Source organism: Balaenoptera acutorostrata, chromosome 16 (genome assembly GCF_949987535.1).
Source record: "Balaenoptera acutorostrata chromosome 16, mBalAcu1.1, whole genome shotgun sequence".
Taxonomy (NCBI): Eukaryota; Metazoa; Chordata; class Mammalia; order Artiodactyla; family Balaenopteridae; genus Balaenoptera; species Balaenoptera acutorostrata.
The window spans coordinates 25,589,770-25,610,094 of NC_080079.1; the positions used below are offsets into that span (position 1 = coordinate 25,589,770).

Consider the following 20,325-nt stretch of genomic DNA (forward strand, 5'->3'; position numbering starts at 1 on the left):
GCTCTCCTGAAGTCCTCTAGCCCCTCCATAGGGCCCTCCTTTATTAGGAGCAGTCTGCGTGCACTTAGTGTAACCGTATGTCAATCTGTGTAGTGCTCTGAGGGTCTGTGCTTTTTCCCCTCTTGTAGGTGGGAGCACACGAGGCAATGCCTCTACCTCCAGTTACAGGAGGGCCCCTGGTGAGTTGGCCTCCACTCTGCCCAACTCACCAGGCTCGACCTTTGAGAGAAAAACTCACGTCACCCGCCATGGAACATACGAAGGTACCGGTCCCACAGACTTTGAGAGAGAACTACTCTCTTCCCTCAGTAACTTCTCTCATCCTTTGAAGACTGAAGCCTCGGCCACCTGTCTTCACCTGGGCCTTCCCACCTTTCTTTCCACTCTTGTTTTGGTTCTTTTATGGACTCAGGTTAGCTGGGGATTTTGTTGATTTATCCACCCCTCATTTATCCATTTATCCATTTAGTCACTTTTTCAACTGGTATTTTATCAGTTATCTACCAGGCGTTCAATGCCGTGCAGAATGCCTTGATGGATGCTTAAATGAATCAGACCTGGATCTTGTCTTCAAAGGGCCTAGAATGTAATAGACAAGTTAAGATGACAGATAAAAAAAGCTATAACGTAAAGTAGAAGGGGATTATCATTTCCAGATGGGTCTTCAGGGGAGATGCTATGTGGGAGGTGGCATGTGAGCTGGGCCTTCATGATGTGTAAGACTTTTACCCGATGGAGAGCTTTTACCCGAGCAGCAGCACGGCGAAGACAGGAGCCCAGGGCTCAGGTAGCAAGCAGCAGTGGTGCTTGTGTGAAGAGAGAGGGAAAGACTCTGATTCGGTGCTAGGCCAAGATGTTTGGGCTTTATTCTGCACACAATGAGGAGCCACAGAGATTTCTGAGCAAAAGCGTCCATCATATCTGTGGTCCCCGACTGGAACTCTGGTTGCCATGCTCAGGACGAATAGGGCGGGAAGAGGCTGAACACGGTGACAAGTTAGGAGGTGATCAGTAGCCCGGGGAGGGGAACCTTGGCCGGGACTGCGGTGGTAGCAATGGGAGCAGACAGGAGGACCTGGAGTGAAAGGTGTTGCAGAGCTGGAATTGACAGGTTTGTCAATTATTCAATTTTGGAGGGAAGGGAGAAAAAGGAGTCAGTGATTCCACTGAGATTTCAGACACAGGTGGTTGGGTTCATTGTGGTGCCAACGACTGAAGCAGGGAAGCCAGGTGGAGGCCTCCCAGTGGATGAGTTCAGTTATTTTGTCCTAAAGTAGAGCTGCTGGCACAGCTTTCTGGTGGGGGTACCAAGCAGGCAGTGGGACACATAGGACTTGAACTAAGGGAAGAAGTCAAGGCAGGACACCCGGTTTGGGGTTATTCACAAAGAGTTGTTAGTAGAGGTTGGAAAACTGAAGGAGTTGGCCAAGGAAAGAGTTTAAAAGCAGAAGGGAGCATAGAAAGATAAAGTTGGGGGAAGATGGAGAAAGAAGAGCCCGATCACAGAAAGGAGGAGGAGTCAATGGCGATGCCATTGAAGTCACAGAGAGAGAGAGAGAGAGAGAGAGAGAGAGAGAGAGAGAGGAAGCTCATGACCAAGAAGGAGAAGGCGAGAGGAAGACATCTGGGTCCTGCTCCTAAGGTTACTGGAGTTCCTGGTGATCTGCAGAAGCAGTTTTAGTGGAAAATAAACAAGCCAGGCGGCAAATGGGTCTAAGAGTGAATGGATATGGGTACCAATGATGGAGAAGCCGGATTAAGGATGGGTACCCCAGTAAATGATTTTGACCCACGGCTGCCAGGGGTAGGGAGAGCCCCAAATCTAGGCCAGGTGGATTGGGTCACCACAGTGCTTCCTGCTGCTCTGCCAGCACGTGGGCTTGTCTCTTCATTTAACAAGGCCCACATCTGGAACGAGCTGCATGGAGTCCGAGAACCCCTGGTGCTGACAGCACGTTCATTTGATCAGAGCCGGGTTGCTGGCGTCAGCACTGCATAGGGCAAATGCAGTCGAGGACGTGAAAACAAAAAGGAAACGAAAACTTCCTGCTCTCCTTTGCTCAAACCTTGCCCCACCAAAGTAGATCAGTGACCAGAAGGAAGTGCCACAAGCACATCCATGGGGCGAATCATGTTTAAATCTGGCGCTGAACACCCAGGCTGCAGAGGTTCAGAAAGGACCCACTCTCTCGGAAGCTGTTTGGGCTTAAGGGGCCATTTGTACCAAGTGTTTCGTCCTCTCTCCAGGGAGCTCCAGCGGCAACTCTTCCCCTGAGTACCCGCGGAAGGAATTCGGTATGTCCTATCCTTCTTTTCTGAAGAAATGGTCAAACATGCCTGGCGGGGATGGAGGGGGAACATCATGAGTTAACATCATGAGTTAAGTGGATTCTTCTAGAGGAGTTTGACCTCTGCTGACCTCTTTTCCCTGCTCTTTATCCTGAAGCATCTCAAGGGGACTGTCAGCCACACTAGTTTGCTGTCATAAGTCTTTGCTCGTGAAATGGCAAGTTATTCATACAAGGCTCAGGCTTGGACAGATAAGCCCTCAGGCCAGGCAACAGTCATAGGATTTTTCCTTCCACAGGACCCACAGAGACCTCCCTGCACAGGGAAGCAGGGCTTAGAATGCGCAAATGTCAAAATCCCAGCACCTCCTCCAAAGCAGTCTCAAAGGGACACATTTTAACCAAATGAAACCCTAGGCTGTATCTTCACATGACCTTAAATCTTTAGTCCACACTCTTGGGTTCTCACTGTGCATATGAATTTATGATATGATCATTGATTTTACAGTGATTATAATTTCATTTATTTATTTGCATACAGTGGGAAAACGAAGGCAGCCTCTAACAAAAGACCTGGAAAGGGAAAGACCTGGCAGTCTTTTGATACATTTGATCAGTGTGGTCAGCCAGTCCAAATGGATCATGCTCCCAAACAATTTCCTTAGTTAACACTAAGTGTGAGCCAACTTCACATTCACTTGCCAACTTAACACCCTAAATGCACTGAGGCTTACAAAGCTTTCTCTGCCCTTTGGCTATGTGGGCGTCGTTTATTAAGCACCCACCATACATTAAGGCTTCTATCTGGATATAAATGCACTCTGAAAACAACTTCCTCCTCCCACCCAGATAGGTCTTCCTCCACGTCACAGATATTTAGCATGCCACCTCTTATATATGCCTAATATTACTTTCTTTTGTTTCTCAGCGTCTTCTTCAACCAGAGGACGGAGCCAAACACGAGGTGAGCTCTGTTGCTGGATTCAGTTCAGTTCATTCAACCAGTATTTTCTGAGCTGCTAACGTGTGTCCAGCTGTTAGCCAGGAAATGTGAGGTGTAAAGAATGAATAAGCCATGGCTTCTACCCTCAAGGAGCCTGCAGCATCTGGGCACCTTCCGCTGGCTCCAAGAGGGTGGGAAGGGTGGATTTTGACAGCGACCTAGCAAGTACATGGAGTGGTTTGCATTGCTGTGGATTGTCTGAAGGTGCTGGCGTCACACCTGGTTTTGCACCTAGTCTCCTGGGTGACTTTAACAAGATGTGCTGTAATTGCCTTTATGCAGCAAAAAACGAGCACAAGCCCTTCTTTTTCATTGTTCCAGGGGACAAAGGGCTCCATGAGAGTTTTGCACTCTCCACAACTGCCTGTAGATAAGGCCCTAGGAGGGAATGTGTCCTGGAGAAAGCTGCCCTTGATATATCCGGTGAGGGTGGCAAGGAGCGTGTGAGGGCTGTATTGAAGGCAGAATTCTTCACAGGCCCTGGGAGTTCTCAATGACCAGTCTAAACTTCCCAGGGGCCTGGTTGTATCGGTAACTGGAAAGTTAGGCACATACCGACCACCTACAACTTTAGGCTGATAGTCCGATAGATGCCCATACTCCACCTGAAGCTAATAATGTTAAATCACCCACTTTCTGCCCTAAAGAGGCCAGAATGGCTAAGGAAACACTACAGGCTTTAGAATTGTCTTGCTATTGCTTGAGAAACCCTGGAGGCAGGAGAGCAGCTTGGTTCTGGCAATGTGGAGTGGGCCCTGTGAAAGGGGCTGGTCATTGCCGATTGTGATGGAGTCTCGGGGCTCAGCCTGGCCTTTCTGCTCCAGGCGCCTGGGAGGTTAGCTGTGGGCAGGCTGCGGGGTGGGGAGAAGACACCTCTTTCTAAGCACTCTTTCTGGGCACACCTAGCTTTTCTGTTCCCAGGACACAGATTGCAGAGCAGCCCAAAGATAATCTGCCGCTCAGAGCTCAGTGTCAGGCACTGTGAGCCAAGCTCCTTCATTCACAGCTTCTCCATCTCTCCCCTGTACAGAGAGCGAGATCCGAGTTCGACTGCAGAGTGCATCCCCGTCTACCCGATGTAAGTGCTCAGGTCTTGGGAAGGATCCAGGAATCCAGGGCTACTGCTGTGTGTGTGCGCACGTGTGCGCGCGTGTGTGCAGTCACTCCATCATAAGTGACAGGTCTAAGGCCTTCTGTGACGGGGACTCTGGGCTGGGTGCAGGGGGTGAGGAGCTGAGTCAGTCATGGTCCCTGATGCTTCACAGTTCACAGCCTAAGGGGAGACAGTAAACCTACCGTGACAGCTCAGGGAGCTGAGGGAGTGGGGGCCAGAGGAGTCTTCCCGGGTTAGTCAGTCACTTGAAGGGAGCCTGAAGGGTGGGTCAGGTAGACTCAGCGAGATGAGAGGGCAGAGACACGGGAGGAAGGTTCGGTGCAGCTGAAGGAAAAGGAGCAGGAGGGGATGCAGTGGGGCTGGTGAAGCTTAGAGAAGGCTCAGAAGTAGAGTGTGAGAGTTTGAACTTGATCTCAAATGTCAAGGATTTCCTAGTCTCTGTCTGTTGACTGTGTTGGACTCCTGTTGTTTGCCATTTTGAAATGAGCCCAAATGGGCAAGAGCCAAGTATGAAGACTAGGAGGAGAAAGATCTGGGTCGAGTGGCTCAGCAATCAGAGACTGGGACTTGCCCAAAGAGCTCAGGGCCTGGGCTTGACTCCAGGCCTGACGCTGTCTCACCTGAGTCCTTCCAGGCTCGGGGTGCTGAGCACAAAGGATGGAGCTCTCGGGAGAGGGGCTGCCTGGGCAGTCCTCCAGCCATGTTGTCTGAAGATGTCCTGTGCGTTGCCCTGGCACGACGCCTCCCTCCTCTCTGTTTGCCACCTCAGGAGGCACGGAGTGCCCACTCCACTGAATCACCTTGCTACAGATTATATCAGCCAGAGGGTCTTGAAATTAACCCACAGGAAAGCAGTGTAATATTTAAGAGTTATGGGCCACAAATTCCTTTTGACACGACAGAGCATACAAGGTCAGGGGCCCAACACCTGAGGCATCCTGTACCTGGGATGAGACCGCTGTTGAAGCATTTATTTCAAGGGGTCTGGTGCTCCAGCTGTCCTGGGCGTAAATGTTCCAGGATGACAGTGTCTTCCAGCCACGGAATCTTCCCTGTGGTGTCTGATGAGGTCTAATTAGGAAATATGTACTGAGAACTTTGACCTCCTTGTAGAGGCACTGTATTTATACGGCCACTAATATTACAAAATGCCAGGTTAATCAGTGCTATGAATTGACAAAAGGCAAAAATTATAAGGCTAACCAAAAATGTCCCGGCGGGTGAAGTGGATGCTTCGTCCTCCCTAGTATTCAGAGTGCCGCGAATGTTCCTCCCACTGCAGTTGGACTCAGGAAGGAATACTGGGCCTGATGAAAAAGTGGCGGATTCCTTTACAGGGACGGAATTGGATGACGTCAAGCGTTTGCTCAAGGGAAGCCGATCAGCAAGCGTGAGCCCCACCCGGAATTCCTCTAACACACTCCCCATCCCCAAGAAAGGCACCGTGGAGACCAAAGTGGTGACAGCGAGCTCCCAGTCAGGTAAGCCCCACAGCCCCGAGCTGCTGTGGAAGGAAGGGAACAAGGTGGCAGATGTGTCCGGGCAGGCCTTTCAGGCTGTAGCAGAGACTTCACAAAACCCTGAGCATTGCTCTTCCTGCAGCGTGAAAATGTGGGCTGCACCCTTCTCACCCCCGTCTGGTCAACCATTCTATGTGCTGGCTGTAGTCTGGCTCTAAATCCTAGAGACTCTCTCCCAAGAAATTCTTGACATGTCCTGGGAATGTGGTGGCCAGATTCCCTGAATGAAGACTATTGGGGAAAGTTGTAGTGTTTTCTATCATTCACTCATTCATCCAATGAACATTTATTATATGCCAAGCACCGGGCACTGAGGAAAGGAAATGAGCAAGATAGACACGGCCACTGCCCTCATGGATGTGAGGGCCTCTGGGGGAAGTCAAGCAGGATGAGTGTAGTTCAGCATTCATGTATCACGTGCCTACCAAGGGCAAGTTCTCTGGGGGGAGATGAGGAAAGAAGCCAGTTCTGCTATGAGGTGAAGCTTTCCTCTCGTTCACTACTGAAGAAAAACCATCTTGAGATAGTGATCTTGTGTTTTTCAACATAAAACCAAAACCTCAGGGTACTTTGTGACCTGAGTGGCTAACTCCCTCTCAGATAAGAAATAGGCAGAATTGACTTCAGACTTGAAGAAGCACCCATAGCCCCTCTTGGGGGCAGAGTGCCCCTTGGGTCTGGTTGGCACATGGGAATGTTTAAGGAGGGTTCAACCAGAGAAGGCTGCCACCCATGCAGCGTGGCCTTGGGACCGAGGGCTTCCCTACCTGTGCTGCTGTCTGCCTGGAATTCTACTGTAAGGGAGTCACGGGTCCACGGCATCTTTGAAGGTGGAGTCAGCAACAGAGGGAGGGAGAGACTGTTGGTGGGAACAGTACACCAGGAGGTGGTGAAGGGGGCTTAGCAGGAGAAATGGGTGGACCGCAGAGCAAAATTTACCTACCTCAGATTTCACCAAGAGCCAACAAGAATTTCTAACCCAAGAGATCAGGTTTTCACCAGCTCTGAGATTTCAAACAGAAGTGAGATGACCAACTGCCCCGGTTCACCCCAGACTGAGGGGGTTGCCAGGGCATGGGATCTTCAGGGCTAAAACCAGGAAAGTCCTGGCAAACCAAGCCCACTGGTTCCCCCCAGTACACAGGGGGTTTGTCTCTCATTGGGGGTGTGGTCGGGCATGTCTGTTTCCAGTGTCCGGCACCTATGACACAACCATCCTGGACGCCAGCCTTCCCTCCCACATGTGGTCCTCCACACTGCCGGCAGGGTCCTCCATGGGCACCTATCACAACAACGTCACAGCCCAGAGCTCATCCCTCCTCAACACCAACGCCTATTCTGCAGGATCAGGTACGTGGCTCGCAGTGCACATGCCCTCCCAGTCCTAAACCCTCCACACCTTACGATGGAGCTGAATGACCCCTCCAGCATTTGCCATCCCCAAGGCTTCTTAGAGGGGCTTTCTGTGGCCAAGCATCCCAAGATTTTTCCACTGGAACTTCAATTCAATTCAACTTCTGTGGCATTTCCTCCGGTGGGTCCCCTATGGAAAGGACTACATGGTACAGTGTATCCAAAAAAAAAAAAAAAAAAATGTAATGGGAAAGAACATGAAAACAAATGTAAGGAACCTAGTTTCACTCCATGTGGATTAACTGTGTGACCTTAAGAGGTCATTTAACTTCTCTGGGCTTAAAGTGCCTTCTCTGTAAAATGGCCACTAACAAGAGGGGCTTGGCTGGAATTGATGTCCACTCAAACCCCACCAACCTGTGACCGCCCATTGGCTGTTATGACCCAAGGCACACCACAGACTAATGGTTGGTTCCGTGCTGCAAAGCAAGAGCCCAGGTTTTTCCTAAAAACAGAAATGTAACACAATGCAATGCTGGCATTTCTTCCGGTGCTTCTTTGCCCCTGTTCTGTGTGGACATCCTCTCACCAGCCTTCCTCTTCCCCCGCAGTCTTTGGAGTTCCAAATAACATGGCCTCCTGCTCCCCAACTCTGCAGCCTGGAACCAGCACCAGCTCCTCAGGTCAGTGCTTGCCAGCTTGAAAAAAATAGGGATGCTCTTGCCTAGTGAGGAAAATGGAGTGGTTTGTAGGGAGGATGTTCTTCCTGACCAAGAGCTCGAGGAATTCCTCCACGCCCATGGCAACGTGGAATCAGCAGCCAAGGAGCTGTGTCAGAAGGCACAGAGCCTGCCCTCCATAGGAGACACGGCTCAGTCCCCGAGAGGGAAAGGGCTAAGGTGGAGGGTGCCGGAGACCACACTTACATGCTTATTCTGCTCTGGTCCCCTTACTTAATGGGAGAGGTGGAGAGATGGAAATAAAGGGGCCAAGTGAGGCAGAGCTCAGGACATTTTCAGGTGGAAAGCATTGTTAATTCAGAAAGAGCTTAACTTCACATCTTTTTATAAATATCGCAGTTCCTTGGGGGCTCAATAATGTTACTGCTTAACGTCCAAGGCAAACATATGATCATTTTAAGGAAGTATGTATTCACTCTAGTTCCACATACATCGTAATAGCCTATATGTAAATAAGTTATCTGCCCACATCTTTTGTTAAAGCAATCTTCCTCCTCTCTGTGATATCATGACTAATGAATACGGTGATGTGGGCCTTCCTTATTTCCTTGGCTGGTATTCTTGGCTTCTGATCTTAACGCCTCCAATTGACTAGAGTCCCACAAGCCCAGAAGACACCAGGTTCATGCTTTGTTCCTCCTGGTTTTGCTATTCAATCAATATTTTGCAAAGTCCTGACTGAGGAGGGCAGGCTGATGTTGGATCCATGATCTTGTGCCCCAAACTCTAGACAGGATGGAATAAGAGAAGCTGTTACCTGGGGAGGAATGAGCTTCTGCACATTGTTAAAAACAGATAACCAGCCTTTGAAATCGTAATGGGGACGAGGGGAGTTTTGTGTGTTTGAGCCAAGAAAAGAAAGGAGGAAAACTAGGGTCCTGCTTAGTCAGTGCTTCTTAGCCTCCATTGTGTCTGTACCCACAGTTCCCACACTGTGCACCAAGGCACCCAAGGGTCCTGCGGGGAAGGGAACCCCTGGGATATTTTAAAATTTTGAGGCATACAGCAACAGACCCTATGCGAACTACCGCTATTAAGTTGTGTGGACCTAACTACTCAATAAATGGAGCTTAGTAACTTTTGCCTGGGGTAGGGAGGTGGGGTATTAAAAAATTGCCGTGTCAGTGAGAGTGTGGGAACTGAGAATGTCTGGGATCTCTGTCATATGCAAAGGCATTACTTGTGAAAGTGGTTTGGGGGGCTCCTGGGACTGGCTGCCTTAACCTGGGGGGCCTCATCTATGTACCTGCACTCACCTGTCCTCAATTCCTCTCACAGTGTTTGGCATGCAGAACAATCTGGCCCCCAGTTCACCCGCCCTGTCCCATGGCATGGCCACCACCTCCACAGGTCCGTAACTGGGGTTTGGAGCCTAGGGACTGGGAAATAACGCCTCTTTGCAGCTATAACTCACAATAGCCCTAATTCCAATTGGAATTAGAGGGGCCAAAATGTCCCTAAAAATCAATTGACCTTTCCCACCAAAGAAACAACCCTCCACACCTCGACCCAGAGATGCCAACCTCAATCATGTGCTGGCTGAGACATGAGTGGGAGCCTGTGCTGGGGGTGTCTCCTATATATCCCCGTGTCTCACTGCTGTCCTTGACAGCCCACTGTCACTGCAAATCAATCATCTGGCTGACTTTATAGTGCACCTGGGTGGGGGGGTGGTGGACAGAAAAGGTGCGAGCCTCAGCCTTTGCACTCAACCTGCTTACTGTTAAGTTGGAGTAGAAAGTCTAATACACATGAAACATCTGGGGGATCCTGTTAGCATGAATAGAGCTGTGCAGAGCAGGTGTTAGCTGAAGGAATTCAGAAGAGAAGGAGATGTGGGAGGGTCTGGGAGGACTTCACGGGGGAGGTGGAATTTGGAATGGTCCTCCAAGGATGGGGATTATATCACAGAAGTTTTCATCTAAACTCACTGCTGCCCCCAAGGCGAGAGAGAGTTGATTCCATTATTCATTATTATTCTGTTCATTATTATCAGGTTGGCCAAAAGTTCATCCAGGATGCTACCGAAAACCCAAACGAACTTTTTGGCCAACCCAATATCTTCCTCTCACCTGGGGAGGATGCCTATCTGCCAGGGTGGGTCAGGCTGCTTCCACCCAGCGTGGAGCTGCCCTTCTATGCTGGCTCTGCTCATTCATAGGTTCCTCTCTTGCAGCGTATGGTGTGAAGAAAAACATGCCCCAGAGCCCTGCCGTTGTGAGCACTGGGGTGTCCACCTCCACGGGTGAGTGCTGTCCCCAGCTGCTGGGGGCAGGCTGGCACACAGGAGAGTTGTTCCTGAGTGACACATGGCAGGAGGGGACATAACCCATTGGTGGTCTGAGGTCTGCAAATGGGACTCACCCCAAGGGCCTCTTAGTTGTTTCCAGGAGTGGGCAGGTGGGTATGCCCCTTACCTTACCTTGGCCTTCCTGTCCCAGGGGGCCAGGAAGCTCCACACCTGCCCAGGGTCAGGCACTCACACCCCAGCCCCCACCCTTGTTGGAAGCCCCTGGCCTGGTTACTGGTTACCCATCACAAGGGCCAGGGCGCCCCCCAGAAGCTGCTGCACCCTCCCTACTTCCCGTGGAATCTATCAGCTTAGGCTGCCACGAGTCATGTGTCCATCTCTTCCGCTGCTCTGATCCTGGTGCGTTTCCCTCCATTCAACAATTCATTCATTCAAAAACTGTTTACTGAGCACCTGCTTTGTGTGAGACCGTGTTCTGAGTTCCCGGATTACACACATAGAGAAGGAGGCTAGATTCCTGCCCTCACCAGGCTGACAGTTCCAGTGGAGGAGGCAGATAACAAACAAGTGGGAAAAGTATACAAGATAATTACAGGAAATGACACATAATTGAAGGACCGACATAATGATGTGGTAGAGACAGGCATGTGTGTACGCTGGATGGAGTGGTCAGGAAAAGTGCCCCCAGGCTGCAAACACTTGAGACCTGCAGTTAGAAATGAACCCACCCAGTTAATTAAAGAAAGGCCTGCCTGACACAGCAACTTTTGACCATTCACTGAAGACCCTGTAATGTTCAGGTGGGGGGCAGCCCCTCAGGCCAGCCCCCAGCACTTCTGACATTGACCTGACCTCCTGAAGGCCAGGCCCAGCTAGGCAGGGGTGGGTGTCTCTGGTCCCCAAGATGCTTCTTAGTAACCGCGGCGAGCAAGAGCAGGAGACCCTCCGACACACCCACTAACCCTTTCTTTTCCTCCACCCTCCTTCTCTTCTCCTTCTTCTGGTCATTTCTTCCCTCTTCCTCTCCCTCCACATTTACCTTCCCCCTCACCCACTTCTTTCCTCTCCAGCCAGCACCACAAGTGTCCAGAACGATGACCTCTTGCACAAGGACTGTAAATTCCTGATCCTGGAGAAAGACAACACACCTGCCAAGAAGGAGATGGAGCTGCTGATCATGACCAAGGACAGCGGGAAGGTCTTCACTGCCTCCCCCGCCAGTGTCACTGCAAGTACGTGGGAGCCCACGAGACTTGGGTTTTGGAAGAAAGACAAACAGCGTAGACAAATGTCCTAGCAAGATGGTTTGAGACATTTGGATGATGAAACCACAGTCATCCCATTCAAATGGAAAATGTCTGCCAAATAGGGTGTCCCAGGGTCTGCCTTGAATGCAGACAAGTCAGGGAAATTCCAGCAAAGAGCTCCCAGAGGGTCTTTGGGCAATAATAAGTCTCCTAACCAGAGGCCCAGACCGGGGGGATTAACCCTGGGAAAGCAGGCCCTCTTCCTACCAGGCTAACTTCTACCTCCACAAGTGGGAAAGGATGTGGGGTGGCGGGAGCAGGGAGAGAATATCCGGGATCATCATGGGTTGTGTGCACAGCTTCTTTTTCAGAGGACACCCTAAAAAAGGAAAAGCAAGCTGCATACACCACTGACACCTACCTAATGTCAGAAGCTAATGGTAAGAGCAAATCTGATTGCTGTCCACGTTGACTTTGGCCAGTCCATCTGCCATTGATTTGTCTCCCAAGACCTCAGTACTCTGAGTGTGGTCCTGGACCAGCAGCATCTGTGAGACCTGGGAGCGTGTTAGAAATGCAGAGTCCTGGGCCCTAGCCCAGACCTGCTGTGTCGGAGGCTGCATTTTAACAAGCTCCCCTGTTGATTCATGTGGCTAATTATAGAAGCAAAGTCTTCTCATGGTACATCTAAAGTCCACAGTGGTATTGTTTTCTCACCTTACTTGTCCTCCATAATTTTCAGAACTAATAGAAGAAGGCTTTTCAAAGCACTTGCTAGCTTTATTTTTTTTCTTCCCAAATACCTGGATTCTGTCTTGGATAACCACATTTCTTCACTGCTCTGGTTCCTATGAATCTCTCCAAATCACTGATTTTAAGGAGGTCAGTAAAGGAAGAGAAAAGTTAAGTCACAGAACATCTTTTTAAAAATGCAAATGACATCAGTTACAATCCTCTCAAGGTCGGAAGCCAAGTCTTCTAAGTTAGCAGTTCCTTACATTTTAGGGGTAGAGGTGGGGTTTGGAGCCAAAAGATCCTTTTCAGAATCTGGTGAAAGCTATAAACAGTTTTCCCAGAAAATTCCACACATGCCCACAAACTCAATGGTCAAATGGCATCCAGGACTCATGATCAGCCCTCCTCCAAGCCCATCTTTGCCTTTCTGTTCCCTCCACCCCAGGTTAGGAACCTGTGTGCAGTCTTGTAACCAAGAAATCAAGAGTCATTTCTCACAGGGACATTTATTATTTGAATGCCATGGTCATTCCTAACACGGTCCTCCAAAAAATGTCTCGGGCTTTAGAGGTTGAAGGTCACAAGAAGGTTATGACGCTGTGCTTTTTCCCACTGTGACTTGTTTGCCAAGCCATGTCTTCAACAAGGTGATTATTGCAAATATGAGATCTGTGAGGACTTAGGTAATGGATGTTCCTGCACCTGCCTGTGGCTGTTCCACAAGGTCCCTGGGGGCACATCTACATCAAGCCCTGTCCCAAGTCCACGCACAGGCTGCACTGGACTGTGGGCTCCTGCAGTTGAAAGGCTCAGTCAAAACATGTGTTCTCGGTGTTTGTATTTCAGGAGACGTGAAGACCGTGTCCGCAAAGGGCAAGGCCGCCTCCGCAGGTGAGTAAGACCTGGGTCCTGCAGTGACTGGAGCGGAAAGGGCTGTTTATGGTGAATGGAATAGATAACGGCCCCCTAGCCTGGAGCCAGGGCATGCATGAGCCACCCAACTCTACAGATCTTCCCCAAAAGCCTTCAATGGGAGCGGGGTGGAGGGCGGGAGAGGGGCTGGCTGGGGGCTGGAGCAGGGCTGCAGAAGGAGCTTAGCTCAGGAGATGTGCTCACGGGCCACACTGCCCCTGCTGGGTGCCCATGGTCTGCCCTTAGCTGCAGAGTCTGCCAACATGGCAGGAGCAGCACAGCAGGGCTACTGTTGTGTCTTACAAACCACTCCCCTCCCCCCCCCCGCCCACACGGGCTGCAAGGTGACCCTAAGACCACACACTTCTGCAGTCCTTTACACTTTCCTCACTTGCTCCCATAATCTTGTGAGAGAAGCCGATCAAGGGGTATCAGCCCATTTTAGATACTAAAAACTAAAAACACTGTCACTGAAAATAAAAATTAATAAATAAAAATAAAAAGCTTCCTGACCACCCCTTACGAGCCGAGTGTAGTTCTAGGCACTGTGGGGATTACAAAGAAAGAGCCGCATGAACTGAGACATGAAGATGGGAATTATTCAGCTTTGTGCATAATAAAATGCAGGAGGTTGTAGCAGATCCACATTCATAACCAAGAATTTTAAGCCTGGTCGTATCTGCTACATCCTCTGCTAATTACTCTACATGCCTTATCTCATTTCATTCAACATCCATCTCATGAAGAAAGGTCAGCTTTGAACTCTATTTTATAAAAAGTGAAACAGAGAGGTTAAGTGACTTTCTCTGGGTCACACAGCTCAAGGCCAGGATCGTCCGACTTCCGCTCTTCGCCAGCCACAGCCCTGTGTTTTTTCCAGGAGCCACACAGGAACCTGAAAGCCCCACTCACATTCACTCAGGCCCACAGGAAGGCACCAAAAGTTTGAGAATTTGGAGGGAAGAGGGCAAGAGCTGCCTGCGTTCACCTTACCCTTGCCCTCTCTTCCACAGACTTCTACGGCTACAACCGCCACCGTGGGGGCGGCAGCGGCAGGGGCGCTGGCAGCGGGGTCTCCGGTGGAGGCGGCAAGGGCTCGTGGGGGGTAGCGCCAGCCTGGTGCCCCTGCGGCTCCTGCTGCAGCTGGTGGAAGTGGCTGCTGGGGCTGCTCCTCACCTGGCTGCTGCTCCTCGGGCTGCTCTTTGGCCTCATCGCTCTGGGTATGTGGTGACGGCAGCCCCGCTGCCCCTTCCAAAGGGCAAGAATCAGCGAGTGTCCCGAGTGTCAGGGGCCAAGGGTCCCGAGATCATGGGTGCAGACCCCATGTTACTGCAGATGAGAAAACTGGGCCTCCAGGAGGCATCTGGCCAAGGTCCCAGGGCTTCTCCGTGGCTGAGCTGGGACTCTAAGGCAGCTCCTCGGCCCTGGCCCCAGGCCCCAACCCCGTGGCATCCTGCTCTAAGCATCTGGCTGCCCTTAATAATCAGGCCAGACCTTTCATAGCCTCTTTACTTTCCACGTTCTGTTGGCTCTCACACCAGCTCCCTGGGAGAGAGAGGGCCAGCTCTGTGACCATCTCAGATGATGGCCAGGCGTCTTCAACGCTCGGTTCCGAATTCGAGTAGCTTATCCTGCTGGTAGCCACGACAGACTGTCTCCCCCAAAATATTCCAGCAAAATGTCCCCATGGCATGAAGAAGCCGCCACGGACTCCAGAGCCCCCTTTTCAGGCTCCCCTGGAAGCTTGGAAGGCACTGGCTCGGGGGCTCCTGTGCTGACACTGCCTCCGTGTGTCCATTTCAGCCGAGGAGGTAAGGAACCTGAAAGCACGGGTGGACGAGCTGGAGAAGGTCAGGAGCAGCGTGCTGCTTTACAACGAGAAGATGGAGAGGAGCAGCCAGGACTCTGTGCCGGGTGTTGCACCGAGGCTGGGGGAAGGTGTCGGGAAATCTGGGCTTGATGGCTACAGTCAAGAAGACCTCTGGCAATTCATGAGGGGCAAGCTGATGGCAGAACAGGAAAACGGTGAGCACATCGCAAGCCAAAGGGCCAGTGGCTCCCAGTCCCGGCTGCTGTATGTGGAGTGGTACCCATTTAGGGCACTCTCAAGCTCCCCTCATTCAGCCCTCTTGACAGCCCTGGGAGGCGGGGAGGACCCGTATTGCTATCCTATTTTACAGCTAGTAAAACTCAGACCTGGGGAGAATTGCCCATGACCAAGATCACACAACCTGCACACTGTAGAATCAGATTGCTAGTCCTAGCCTCTGTTTCTTCCTGCTGTACCACGGTGATCCCCTTCAAATGTGTGTGCGCGTGTGTGTATGTGTGTGTGACACAGAAGATGTGCAGCTAACTCAGGCTTTGCTGTCTCTTGTAGGAAATCTCCGAGGAAGCCCTGGCCCTAAAGGTATCACAGTGGATGGAGCCCTTTCTCTGCTCTCGTTTCCTGCACCTGGAGCTGGGTTTTCTGGGAGGACTGGAAAACTTCTCTTTTTTCCAAATTGAAGGATGAGCAGTGGAAAGATCTTACAGAATCTGTTGGGAGGATTGAGAATCGGCTCTATAGTCAGAATATCTTAGAATGAGAAGGGAACTAAGGCATCATCTAAGAGAGGCCGAGTGAAGTGCCAAGAGACGCAGACGGAGACCGCGAGGAAGCTACACCACACGCCAGCTCACCTTGAAATGCCATTTACATGCTGTCAACGGGCCTTAAGATACTAGGAGAGAATGGCCCTTGGGTTCTCACCCCATCTCACAGTTTTCATGTCTTTCTGATTTTAGGTGACATGGGAAGTCAAGGCGCTAAAGGTAAACAAAACCTGGAAAACTTTACCTTAAATATTAGTGAGGGTTGACAGTTTGAAGCAATCAGCAAGTGTCAGAAAATGCACCTCCCACTCCCCTGGCCACCTCCCCTTGTGGTAGGACCGTGAATTGCAGAGCAGCCTTCACACCCTCGGGCTTTTGGGACCCAGGGGCTTCATGACAGAGCAAGGCCACATCTCTGGGGCAGCACTGCTGCTGGCCCCTTCTCAGGGATTCCCACGCCAGGGACCCTGAGGAGGCCTGCGCCCAGGGCCTGCATCTCCCCCAGCTGCAAAGGGCAGCCTGAGGGCCTGCTACTGCACAACCCCCGGGGAGATTTCGAGAAATACAGATTCCTGGGCCCTGCCAGGAATCAGATGCTCTGGGGACGGACCCCCTCCCCCCAGGTTAATTCTGATGAACCAGGTCAGGAATCACCGGTCCAGGTGAGCAGCCTGCTCTCAGGGGTTTTAGCCCAGGGAGGCTGGGAATAAAAGCCACTAGTCAGGAATGGAGCTCCTGGGGCGGGGGGGGAATTCAGTAGGAGCACCACCACTTGCCTTCAGGGGAAGAGGGGCGTCTGGCAGGGAGACAGGACATAGTCACAGGAAAAGGTGCCCCTCAGTGTTGGTTAGCTGGGGGACAGTCACCTGCTAACTTGGGTGGCACAGTGTCGCTGTAGGAAACTGATACATGTCCTCAGAAAAGTGGTCTGACAGTCACTGGGACAGGCCTAGGGGTGGGAGGAAGAGCTTTCCAATCCCAGTGACCACAGAAGTGCCCCTCGATCTAGCTGAGTGGGATTCTCAAGATTCGGGGTATGTGGGAATTGCTGGAAGATTCTGGGCCCTACTGCCAGGGCCTCTGATGAGCAGGTGTGAGTGGGGCCGTGAGCCTGTGTCCTGGATCAGCCCGGGTGGTTCTGAGGCCAGGGGTGCACAGACCATTCTGAGAATCACTATTGGGGATGACAGGGTCACCCCTCTCTCCTTCCCAGGAGATCCCGGTGCAGGAATTGGGGTTCCTCCACTTGGTGGCCCTCATCTTCAGGATTCCCTGCCCTGACACGCACACCCTGGGTCACCACCTCAGCCCCCCTTCCTCAAGGCTCCAGCTTGCAGGTCCCACACCCCTCCTGACTGTAATATAGGATGCCCAGTCAAATGTGAATTACATATAAACACTAAATCTCTTGTCACTGTAACTAAAAGTTTATTCAATGTTTATCTGCAATTCAAACTTAACTGAGAGTACCATATTTTTACTTGCTAAATTTGGCGATCCTACCTGAATTCCACTGGTGGCTCCTTTAGATGATGGGCCTGAGTTCTCTGGCTGACTTTTTTCTCTCTGTTCCCACAGGAGATCGAGGGTTCCCTGGGACTCCAGGTGCGTAGCCTCTGATGATTCTGCTGGGGTTGCAGGCTGCCCGGTCCTTGCTCCTGGGGTTTGGGAGGAAGGCAGGGCTGAGCTATTCTTGTGTGTCCACAGGTATCCCTGGGCCCTTGGGCCACCAAGGTCCAGAGGGACCAAAGGGACAAAAAGGCAGCGTGGGTAAGAACCGCTTTTCTGTTCACTTTTTCCCTCATTCCCTCATTCATTCATTCATTCATTCAGTAAATGTTCGTTAAGTGCCTGCTGTGCGCCAGACCCTGTTTTAGGTGCTGGGGAGATGTGGTGAACAAAACAAAACCCCTGCCTACTTTTGGGTGGAGATAAACAACAGACATGATAAATAAGTGAAGTGCATAGAGGGAGGAAGTGGCTCGTGAAATGGGAACACAGAGCCCAGTGGAGCCTTGGGAGGGCTGAGGGGTAATTGAAAATAGGGCCGGCAGGGAAGGCCTTGCTGAGAAGGTGCCACTTGAGCAAAGATGTGAAGGCGGGAGAGAGCCAGGCCTGAGGAGATCTGGGGGAACCTTCTAGGCAGAGGGAGCAGCTACACGCCCCAGGGCCAGCGTGTGCCCATGGGCCCAGGAGCTTGCGGAGGAGCAGGAGGAATGGGGGCGGGCGCTGGAGCCCACTAAGAGGCAGAGAGTCGAGAGGGAGGGGCCCTGGAGGCCTTGTGAGGGTTCAGCTTTTACTCCCAGTGAGTAGAGAAGCCACTTGCAGGTTGGGGCAGAAATGGGACATGATCCACTTGCATTTTCAAACTCTCTGGCTTCTGCTTTGAGTCTGGGCTACAGGGGAGAGAGAGAGGTAGGCAGTTGGGTGTGGACACTCCAGGCAGGTGTCCCGCCAGCGAGGTGCTGCCTGTGGCGTCCTTCGTGGCCCTGAGATGGACATTCCTGTCTTTAGGAGAGCCCGGCATGGAGGGACCCATGGGCCAGAGAGGGCGAGAAGGCCCCATGGGACCTCGCGGTGAACCAGGGCCTCCTGGCTTTGGAGAGAAAGGAGACAGAGGTAAGGGGTGACTCCTTCACCAGGAGGGTTAGCTGCGTCCACACTTCCTTCTTACATCGTTCTCCCTCCCTCTGTCTTTTACTAGCTTTAGCTGAGCACCTGCCTTGAGCCAGGGGCTGTGCTGGGCCCTGCGGAGACTGTGGTCTAATGAGGGGGCGTGGGCTGGGCTGTGCGTTCAAGCCTGGGGCTAAGACCCCTGCAGTCTGAGTCCACAGAACTTGGTCACAGGGAGAAATGATCTTCCCGAGAGGGGGTGGGGACGAGTCAGGGCTGAGGTGGAGAGCTCAGGGCAGGGCCTGACGGAAGGCAGAGTGGGGTGCCTGCCCTGAAGCCTCTCTTGGCTGGAAGGAGGCAGGGAAAGTTTCAGACACAAGCCCAGCCCTGGAGGGAGCTGGGAAGATGTTGCATTAGATACTTAACCATGAGCCTGCTTTCATCAGGGGAAATGAAGCACAGACACCAGAAATCCTCTCAGGGCCAAAAGATGGTGAGCAAGAAGCTTTATTTTTAGCTTCACTCTCTCTTAAAAATATTGCTCAACCAGGCAACAAATATTTATTGAGCACCTACTGAGTGCCAGACTTCATGGAATATAAAGACTCTGGAGGTAGAAACTGAACTGTTTTGCTGATTCTTGGCCTCATGGTGGCCCCAGTGGATCAGAGACCACCGGCAGGGTGGGAAGTGTTCCCTCCACCCTGCAAATGACACCACTGGGCTGGGTGGGCAACCAAACTGGGGGTACCCTCTCAAAGTGCTTATTTCTCCCCAGGGGATGCTGGTCAACCAGGCATTCAAGGCCCACCTGGTGTCCCAGGTTCTGTGGGTCCCAAAGGTAAGTCAGGTACCCAGACGGTACCCAAGTTTGCCACATCCAGGATGGATCTCAGAGGTCCAGACGCTGGGATCCCAGATGGTCCTAACCCACGGCCCCAGGCCTGTGCGGGGTCGATGGGCCCACAGAGGGTCCCCCCCACAAAGAAGTCCCTGGGTATCAGGATTGGGGGTGTATTTTTGGCTCTGTGGTGGATTTGGGAGTCACGTTTCCATCTCTCTTTGATGGCCCTGTTATGTGGCCCCTAAGTGGGGGGATGGATCTGGAAATCAGAAGTCAGACAATTTCTTTGCTGGCTAGGGCCCAGATGCAAACATTTGAGAACAATATGTCTGGACAAGCCAGGCGAATGGGGCCTTCTCACAGTGCGATGCCCATCTGGTCCACTCTCCTCCCTGCCCCTGCCCCTACCCCAGCTCAAATGTTTGACTGGGAAGGAGCAAAGGGTCTCTTGATCCCAGCAGCTACAGCTTCCTCCCTAAGGAGGACTTTGCACTGGGATCACTCCTGGACCCACTGGCTCTGGGGTCCTGGTGTGCACACACAGCCCTCACCTGGGGGTGCGTGCCCCACCCCTTCCACCTGCCACTCACCATGGGGTCAGTGTCCCTGGCCTGTACCCGACCCATCTGATCATCGTTGTCGTGTTGTCCTCCTCAGGTTCTAGCGGTTTTCCTGGCCCACAGGGTCCCCCAGGTCAGTAGCCTTCTTCTCATAAATAGATGCTATTTCTGGGGCAAAGAGAGGGATGTTAAATGGAGAAACAAACATTTTTAAAGCAAAAGAAGCAATTATAAAGAGAGCCTCTAAGACACACAAAACTCACATCTGCACGTGTGTCCCCTGCGGCTGAGGCTGGTACCGATGGGTCCCATGAGATCTGTTCTGACCTGACTTGGGGCACGAGGCCCTCCAGCAGCTTCAGCAGCAGGCAGTTCCCAGCCTGCCTTGATCTGAGCAAAGCGCCCGCCTCACCTGATCCCCTGTGGGCCAGAGCTTGTCCTGCTGTCCTGGGAGTCTTGAGCTGCAGCCCACTCTGTGATGCAGGCCAGCGTCTCTGCCAGGGTCCCGTGAGGGGTCCTCATCCCCGGGCCTGGTAATCGCAGGGACAAG

At 51.9% G+C, this 20,325-nt stretch overlaps 1 protein-coding gene across 2 annotated transcripts in view; it reads left to right on the forward strand.

Annotated features, from left to right (window-relative positions):
* COL17A1 (collagen type XVII alpha 1 chain) overlaps nt 1–20,325 on the forward strand; it is a 51,329-nt gene that overhangs the window by 11,663 nt on the left and 19,341 nt on the right. For both annotated transcript variants that reach the window (XM_057530391.1, XM_057530390.1), the window contains 21 exons: nt 129–263; nt 2,248–2,295; nt 3,217–3,252; nt 4,322–4,369; nt 5,743–5,886; nt 7,117–7,275; nt 7,890–7,961; nt 9,297–9,368; nt 10,195–10,263; nt 11,340–11,501; nt 11,876–11,956; nt 13,098–13,142; nt 14,177–14,383; nt 14,967–15,188; nt 15,544–15,573; nt 15,951–15,977; nt 17,337–17,363; nt 17,466–17,528; nt 18,273–18,377; nt 19,150–19,212; nt 19,873–19,908. In XM_057530391.1, coding sequence (XP_057386374.1) covers nt 129–263; nt 2,248–2,295; nt 3,217–3,252; nt 4,322–4,369; nt 5,743–5,886; nt 7,117–7,275; nt 7,890–7,961; nt 9,297–9,368; nt 10,195–10,263; nt 11,340–11,501; nt 11,876–11,956; nt 13,098–13,142; nt 14,177–14,383; nt 14,967–15,188; nt 15,544–15,573; nt 15,951–15,977; nt 17,337–17,363; nt 17,466–17,528; nt 18,273–18,377; nt 19,150–19,212; nt 19,873–19,908 — 1,851 coding nt within the window. The remainder of the gene's footprint in view (nt 1–128; nt 264–2,247; nt 2,296–3,216; nt 3,253–4,321; nt 4,370–5,742; nt 5,887–7,116; nt 7,276–7,889; nt 7,962–9,296; nt 9,369–10,194; nt 10,264–11,339; nt 11,502–11,875; nt 11,957–13,097; nt 13,143–14,176; nt 14,384–14,966; nt 15,189–15,543; nt 15,574–15,950; nt 15,978–17,336; nt 17,364–17,465; nt 17,529–18,272; nt 18,378–19,149; nt 19,213–19,872; nt 19,909–20,325) is intronic.